Genomic DNA, 8280 nt, shown 5'->3' with positions numbered 1-8280 from the left:
CTTTCCAACCAGACTAATGCGGTCTTAGAGAACACTTATCGTGCCCCACAGAATGGGTTTCTAGGCTTGTTAGGCAGTCAAATGACCAAAGATTGCTTTAATAATGATGGCTTAAAGGGTTTTAACGAAAGATGCAATGGAGGCCTCGGAAGCTTAGATGATGTAGGAAAGTTATTAGACCTTTGCGGGGATTATGATAGTTGCTTTAAGAACCTTAGATATAGTCAGATTTGTGACAGGTATAACATTTCCCCTCCAACACTACCATTAAGTCCACCGATGTCACCCCATAGGCAGAGGAACTATCCTTGGCCAGCCACCCATCAATCCCAAATACGCAATCCTAATGTACCTGCTGGAATTGAACAAAATGGGTTTGCCATGGGACTACAGTCGAACCCGGTGAATAATTTTGGTACTGTTTTCGAGGAAAAGAGAAGGCCACAAGGAATTGGTACTTACTTCCCTAGGACGGTATTGCACGAAACCTTCATCTTCTTTTTATAACCATTCTCCTACGTTAAAATTTTCGTCGCTTTGTTTGAAATCATTGTGCTCCTTGCATATGTTGTTCAGAAATCCAGGATATTGTATGACGTTGTAGTTGATTGTTTGCAGAATACTTGTACATATAGAGACAGGCAATCTCAAGCAAAGGGAAAGAGTCAAGGACAGATGACTCGGAGTCAATTGCAACGGCTAGATTGCAGTAATAATCAATCATCCGCAACTCCACAAGAACTGAGCATATATACGGGAGGCGGCCTTGAATTTTCGGAAGCTGAATTTCCAGTTCTTGGTAACGGCAAAACGGGATCATCAGGTTCACCACCACCACCCTTGTCTTACCTTTCAAGATGGAAAACTCCGCATGGTAGTAGTAGTAATGATTCCTGGCCACACGATGAAGTTGTTGAACCTTGGCCGATTAACCCCGAGCCTTGTGATGCAACCATCCCAGAAGCAAGCAGCAGCAGCAGCAGCAGCAGCCCATTAGAGCAAGTTGTTACTTCAGACCTTCAGGGCTCATCATCATCTGGGATTGGGTCGTCAGCTACAGAAGGTCTTAAACGAGACGACGAAAACAACCAAGAAAGGTCTGATTTAACTTTTAAAAAGTTTACTAAGCTGCTCTATGGACTCGTTTTAATTAAAAAAAAAAAAAAATGGCATTTCAGGGTTGTTGTTGTTGTTGCTGAACAAGCTTTCCATTTGAAGAACGATGAAGATTTTCCCCCACTCTCCCATTGAGTGTCGTAGTAGAGGTGAAGTGAATGCAGCAGACAACAATGAAGTGTAGGACTTTTTACCTCTGTCTCTAGCTGCTGCTGGTCTGGTAGGTGCGGCATCCAAGAAAGAGCTGTGTATATTTGATAGAATCAATGGCCTCCGACACTTCCTTGACCGTTTACTGGAAAATGGAGGTATTGGAGTGAGTAGGTGAACTTGTGTTTAACTGTGTGAGATACCACCACCACCATAGATTGCATCAGTAGTTATGTGCTTTCTGCTCTGTAAAACTGCCTATGTTGAATGCACAAAAGTCACACACAACTGTGTTGAACCTAAAACCTATTTCTTGTGCTTCAATGTTTGAGACAGCCATCCAATGTGGACTGTGCACACACAGATATTAACTTCCCAATTATGCTCTAGAAAACCACTTTGTTTTCCTTCACTTTGCTTCATAATTCTTATCTTTTCTCTTTCTTACATAAAAATTACATTTTTTTTTTCTAACGGTCGATACATAGGTATGCACGTTTACTAGTTGGTTAAGTTTTCACACATTGATTTCTTTCGATTTGGTTTATCTTTGAAGTTTCTTCCAAACGTTCTTATTTAATCATGGGAAACTAAGGTTATTGTCTATGAGACTCACTTTTTAGGCGGAAAGAATTTGCTTTGGAGCTGATCCATCGTGAAATTCACTTTTAAGTTTAAGGTTTATTGAAAGTGGAGATTCAATTCGAATAGTACATATTTTTTTGATTGGTTAGATTTGATATAACTCTACTTTTGAAAAACTAATAACTCCTAGTAAAAACTGTACGATCCAATTCAACATTTTGTTTGTTCGGATTTGATTGTGTCATACCTCTATAATTCGGATTAGGTTTATCGTTGGATGAACTGCATTGCTGATATTGACCCTAAAAAAGAAACGGTATAGCTAGTCTGTGAATAGCCAACCATCGCACTGTAAAAATAGGATAAGATTTATCGATAGTCATTTGTTCTTCCTAAAAAGATCTACTAAATTCATCGATTTGTTCCAAAGAATCAAAACGGTCAAAACGGTTAATACTCATTTGGACGAGGGCTTCCAAAAACATGGGAATTCCTCGTCGGCTCTTTGTAAAATACTCATTTGGACGAAAGCTTCCAAAAACATTGTAAGCTAAACTCGTGCTGATGAATAACCAACTTGCACGCCTATGAGAAGTTGTAGTCGGTCAATTTTGAAAAATAATTTTAATTAGTTATTAAATAAATTAATAATGTGACTTTTTTATAATTAGTTATTAAATAAATTAATTATTAGACTTTTTTCTTTATTAATTTTAATATTTTTTTTAAGGTGTAATTTTTAGTTATTTATTAGTTTTTTAATGGTCTAGTGATTGAATGGTACCCTGTCATGGTACTGGGCCCGGGTTCGATTCCCGGTCACTGTACATTCAGTTTTACGAATTGCGATGAAGAACTCCGCGCTGGATCTGATGATGTGTGGGGTCTCATCCCTATTCTCTGATACATTCCGACGACGATAGCAGCAGATCGGAGCTTGACCTTTCATTTTTGTTGTTTTATTTCCGCATTCGGTATATGGATTTCTGGCATTGGGACGCTGAGAAGAGCTTGAATTCTCCCTGCATGTCGTACAAGCGTTCGGCGAATTTCCTTCTTCAATTGTTCCCAATGGCCGATGAATTCGTTCTGTATGTATTTCGTATCATTATGCTAAAAAATGTTTTGGTTCATGTCTTTGATTCTTTTACCCTGCACTTGTTCATCAACTTCGGCTAATTCGCCCCACTATTAATCATAACTTCCTGCTTGCTGTGCTTTTAATCTCCAACTTGGCTTCTTAACATGTGATGTAGTTAATCGGATTCAAAAAGTTGTTTGAGTGGATCATAAGCAGAAATCATGATGCCTGCTTCCACCTTTACAAGTACTATTTTCTAATTCTTGATTCTATTGGCTTTTTAACAAATTTAGGTTGGCCTTGACAAGCTTTATGAGACAGTGACAGAAGCTGAATCCCAGTTTTTCTTGACAGAAACAACGCAAACGAGTTGTGTCTATCTGTAAGAAATCGTAGAAACTGTTAGGTTGGGTCACTGATTATAGCCTCACTGGCTCCCTATATAAACGTTTCTATCCTAAATTAGCTCTGGTCCGGCCCTCCATTATTGTCCACCTTCTGAATTTTATTCTTTCCTTGTTTTTTTAATCATATGATCCTTGAGAGCAGCTTGTTGTCTCCCCGACCACGAAAGAAGAAATAAAGAAACTGAAACAAAAGATTTTCTTTCAGAGAATATACATACGCCATCTTTGAAACATTGGTGCAATGTCCATCTACCTAAACATACTTCCTTAGAAATAATTGAACAACCTTTTGAAGAGGCAAAGAAAATACTTTCTAGAAAGAGCAGAAATTCAACTTTAAGAAGGTTTGAGTGAGGATAATAGGTAAGCTTTGAATTGTAATTTGGAACAGATAAATACATTTAGGCCCTACCCCAAGCTGATTCTTTACTGTACGACCAAATTTTTACATTGTTAGAAGGGTAAAATGTTTTTAATACATAGAACATTTTGGTTAAAATTCATTTACAAACTTGGATCTAAAAATAGTGATATATCAGATCAATATATAGATATAGAGAGGGAGCAAGGCCTTCAATTGCCTTAAGTTTATTAGATTTGCTGTAATTTCTGTTTCTCTAAAATTCTCCTGCAAAATTTGACATATGACATTTCCAGGAATTGGAGTTCTGAAAAACCACCTTGCTTTTCTTGTCCACAAACAAACCAAAAAGAAACCAAGAAGCAAAGTCATGTAGAAAAGGCCACATATCTCATAGATTTGGTAATAACACAAACATAATATACTGGCTACAGCTCGAGGTTGACAACCTGCTTTGATAGAAGTTTGATATTACTTATTAGCAAAAGCCACTTAAGAAGTGGAGGAAGGGAGAAAAACAAACCTACATGTGTCTTATTTTAGCAGATAGAATATACGTATTTCTAGTATTTCATTATCTGAGATGCTTTCAGATATGAAGTTCAGCCATATCAACCCAAATTTGCTCAAAAGTCTTGATGATGAGATTATGATATTCGTCAGAGTTCAGAATGAGGTAGCAAGCAAGAAGATCTTCTAAATCCTTGGAACTCCTGATGTTATTCTCAATAATCATCTCTACCATTGATTCCCTGAAGTCCTCTTGAGGGTTATGTGATGTCTTGACCATTGCAATGCTCTCCGAAAGGCAACTATTCTTGCTCTTCAGTTCACTTCTGGATGACAGACTCCTTCTTGCATGTCCCTGAATCCTTCTCCTAGCAATCCTCGGCGAATTGGCTCTCAGTTTTACACTTATCGAACTTGCAGATGACTTTCGAGCAACAAAACTGGTTTTTAGTTTCTCCACATTTCTGATGTTTTCCTCCTCCGTTTTGACATAGAGGGATTGGTTTTCTTGTATTTCTTTCCACTTGGATGAACTTCTTAAGTTGGCGGCCTTACTAGCCTTTTGTTTGATTGACATTGGCTTCCTCAATATTGGAGGAAGCTGATTCATCTCTCTGACCCAGTTGGACTCATGTAGATGTAGCTTTTCAGTTTTTCTTCCAACCAATTCATCATTCATGTCTATGATGATATCATTGTTTGAAGATCTGACCGTGCATTTGCAGGAGCTGGACCATGAGGCTACATCATCAAAGGAGTCCGAAGAAAATGTGTTGGCACCTTCTGCTTCAGAGAGACTGGATTCATAGGCCTCAGTTCCAGGGGAGCACTCTATAGAAGAAAATGAGGAATCTGGAGAACGAAGCAGAGTTCCAACTGAATTGGGAGAGATGTGACAAATGCAGGTAGCTGAGACGGGGTTGACAACCCTTGGGGAAGGCTTGTAAATGGTTTTCCTCCTGGATCTTCTCTTCGATGATTTTCTGGCTGGATCAGGAAAATGGGTGCCTGAGAAGTTCTGGTTAACAGGTGAGTTGTCTAATCCACGAAGTTTTGGGATGAACTCAGTGAAGTAAAATGGCTGCAAGACGTGAGGTTTCTGCTGCGACATGGTCCTAGACTTGAGATTTTTCTTGGAGCTGGATTGAGATTGAGAGGAGTTATGCTTTGATCTGTTGCTGCCCATGTCTTTGAGCTTATAAAACCAGGCATTTGGTATCATACCTGACAGCCTAAACTTGTACTTCCCCATCCCACCCAACTCTTCTCGTTCCTACTCAAGTTGCTGCTTTGCGTTCCCTTTATATGAACACAATACGTGTAGAGAGTTAAGCTGACATGAAAAACTGAAAGATTGGGTTTGGTTTGTCAGAGGCCAAGGGAAAAAGGAAACGGGCCCCGAAGAAAAGCTTGGCAACGAAAAACTATGAGAAAACTTGCATTAAGCAAATGACACATACCAAGGATATGGCCACTTGTGTCACTGTGACAGAACAGAGTGATTTCGGCTGTTTCTTTAAGCATAATTGGGTTTCAAAGCTGCATTATCATTCATTAGGATTTGGAAAATGCAAAAGCGTGGCCACCAAAATATTACCTCATTCATATTGGTGAGATTGATTTATGTTGCTGAAATTTCAAGAATTTACAATCTTTTCCTGTTGATCAATGAAATTTTGGTTGCTTGGTTACAAAAGCTGCAATAAACAAGAGACCATCAACCCATCTGTCTGCTGAGTGCTGTATAGCTTTCCATAATTTGATGCTTTATGCATAATGATATGTACCTTTCCTTCCCGACTGCTTGATGTACAACAGGCCCACCTGCCCAGCGCATGCTCAGAAAGATCACCAATCATGCCCACAACAAAAATTAACACTCACTAATCTTCCTTTCAAAGGTGGGTGTTACTGAAACAAGAAGAAATAACACTCAACCATACAATTCATTTACATTATGGCGTGTGAAACTTAGATCGAGTTAGTTCAGTTGGTTAAGTTTAGTCTACTGAGTCAATTCTTTTTCCCTTTATGCTACAGTTCTACTTCAGGCTTTTAATTTGAGGGACACAACAAGGTGCTAGCTCATGCATGTGTAAAATGACAGTTGAGAGTTTCAATGGTGGCAGTGGATTTACATATCTTATTGAGAATGTGGGGATGGGAATTGCTCGTGAGTTCCGAGCAAAGGAAGCCACTGCCTGTCATGTGAACCATTGTCATTGTTTTCATAGTAAATGCAGGCTTCTCTTTCTTTGTTTCTGTTATAATTTCTATCAACTGACGGAACAGAACAACAATTTTCTTGTGGTGATAAATTGGCATGTTTTGTGGCGAATTTTCAGGGTTATTAATTATGGAACTGCTATGTCTACAGTTACAACGCCCGAAAAGAAGTGTTGAGGGAATTGATGATGAGTTTATAAATAAGGAATACATCTTCATTGGTACGAGGTCTTTTGGGCAAACAAAAAACAAAGATATGAGAGCGTATGCTCAAAGTGGACAATATCATACAATTGTGAAGATTCGTGATTCTTAACAGAGAATCGTTGGAGAGAGTCCTACATTGGCTAATAAGTAAGGAATACATTTCATTGATACGAGGCTTTTTGAGGAAACGAAAAGTAAAGCCATAAGAGCTTATACTCAAAATATGATATTCCATTGTGGAGGGTCGTGATTCCTACACTTTTTATCTTCACTCTTTATGATACCGACCATCATTGAATGCATGATCAATGTAAAATAATCTTCTGAACTCTGCAAAAGCATGCATGAGAGTGAGGTGGCGTGCAGGTTTAAACTTTCCAAAAGCATTGATTTTTCAGTTCAATTTCAGGGGCTCCCGAGAAGAGTGGTCACTCTCGCAATATCCTGAGCAGGCAAATATGTTGAATGCAAGCATTTATGGCGGGCGGAAAATGGACTGATGGCTAACTCAGAGTCATTCCCCCCTTTGTACAAACTGTGTGTTTGGAGGGTGACTTCATATTCCCAGAAACAGCGGATCTAAATTTGACAGTGTTTGAGATTAAAAGGCTGCCTGCCCCATTTGCCTTTTATGTGAGGGTTCTCTTGTTCTCCAGTAATCTTTGATCTTAACAAACTATTTATCACAATTAGATCTTCTCTTTCTAAATGATTAGACTTACAAATTACTCCAAGGTTGTCTTGATTTCTTTAGGTTAACCTAGAAACTTGTATTCCGTTCTAGCTTATTTTTTAGTATGTTTGGGATGACAAATGTGAGACATTGGCTCAATGACAATGGAAAACTATGTCTACATTGTGAGATTGAATAGATTTATGAATCCCGGGCATGCTTGTGTAGGACAAGATCGTTCATGACTGTTCATGACTGCTTGTGAAGAATAACAAATGTCTGGACATATATTCATGTTCAATAAACTTTGCGATGTTAAGTTCCTGGGCATGCTTGTGTAGGACAAGATCGTTCATGACTGTTCATGACTGCTTGTGCAGAACACCGCCATGTAAATAAGTTTATTTTCATTTCCAATCCTACCAAAGTGAAAATGCACTATAATCTCTACTTAAGAGAGACTAAGTAGTCATCAAACCTCCCTCTGACAAAGTGTTGTAAACTCACTTGCCTACATGTTTTCATACAATTGGCATCTACAATGTTTTCAACTCGTTTTCTCTCTCACGTTTTATAAAACTATTTCTCTCAAAACGTGAGTGGCATCTACCATTAGTGAGCACGGTGTCACGGTCCTGCATTCTTGACCGTGCGGCGTCGTGATCTATACACGCTCACGACCAGCCTTAAGGGGAATTAAGCCCCATATATATTTTTCGCCCCGGCTTTGTGGCTTCGTCGGACCTTAGGCGAGGTTTGTCTTCTCCAATCGAACATCGCTTGTGCGAAATCCAAGCTTGTTCAACCACACACGCCGCCTGTGCGTGTATGTTCAATCGTCTGCGACACATCCGACTTGCCTCTATGCTAGGCCAACTCATTCGACTCGACCTTGCCTCTACTCGGGCCAAGGTCTCTCAATACAACGTCGCATCTCATCTTGCCATCTCGATCCCCATCGATG

General features: G+C 39.2%; 2 protein-coding genes across 2 annotated transcripts; one reads left to right on the top strand and one right to left on the bottom strand.

The window, feature by feature from the left end:
• Window positions 1-6: 6 nt before the first annotated feature.
• LOC111786197 lies at window positions 7-1678 on the top strand. The gene is made up of 3 exons (XM_023666536.1): window positions 7-474; window positions 619-1097; window positions 1179-1678. The coding sequence occupies exons 1-3, from the start codon at window positions 82-84 to the stop codon at window positions 1249-1251; spliced, it is 945 nt and encodes a 314-aa protein (XP_023522304.1). The 5' UTR covers window positions 7-81; the 3' UTR covers window positions 1252-1678.
• A 2393-nt stretch (window positions 1679-4071) lies between these two features.
• On the bottom strand, window positions 4072-7518 carry LOC111786196 (transcription repressor OFP4-like). The gene has a single exon (XM_023666535.1). It carries the CDS (start codon window positions 5460-5462, stop codon window positions 4290-4292), a length of 1173 nt encoding a protein of 390 aa, XP_023522303.1. The 5' UTR covers window positions 5463-7518; the 3' UTR covers window positions 4072-4289.
• Between the last annotated feature and the right edge of the window lie 762 nt (window positions 7519-8280).

This window comes from Cucurbita pepo, unplaced genomic scaffold, assembly GCF_002806865.2.
Source record: "Cucurbita pepo subsp. pepo cultivar mu-cu-16 unplaced genomic scaffold, ASM280686v2 Cp4.1_scaffold001190, whole genome shotgun sequence".
In the NCBI taxonomy this organism is placed as follows: Eukaryota; Viridiplantae; Streptophyta; class Magnoliopsida; order Cucurbitales; family Cucurbitaceae; genus Cucurbita; species Cucurbita pepo.
The sequence above is the reverse complement of the archived record's forward strand: the minus strand, read 5'-3'. Positions and strand labels throughout refer to the sequence as shown.

What these genes read in the sequence shown, in the direction of transcription:
- LOC111786197 (XM_023666536.1), top strand. Translation starts at nt 82, where the DNA reads ATGACCAAAGATTGCTTTAATAATGATGGCTTAAAGGGTTTTAACGAA. An exon ending in GTACTTACTTCCCTAGGACG is followed by an intron (nt 475 to 618) that starts GTATTGCACGAA and finishes GATTGTTTGCAG; the next exon opens with AATACTTGTACATATAGAGA. An exon ending in GACGAAAACAACCAAGAAAG is followed by an intron (nt 1,098 to 1,178) that starts GTCTGATTTAAC and finishes ATGGCATTTCAG; the next exon opens with GGTTGTTGTTGTTGTTGCTG.
- LOC111786196 (XM_023666535.1), bottom strand. Translation starts at nt 5,462, where the DNA reads ATGGGGAAGTACAAGTTTAGGCTGTCAGGTATGATACCAAATGCCTGG.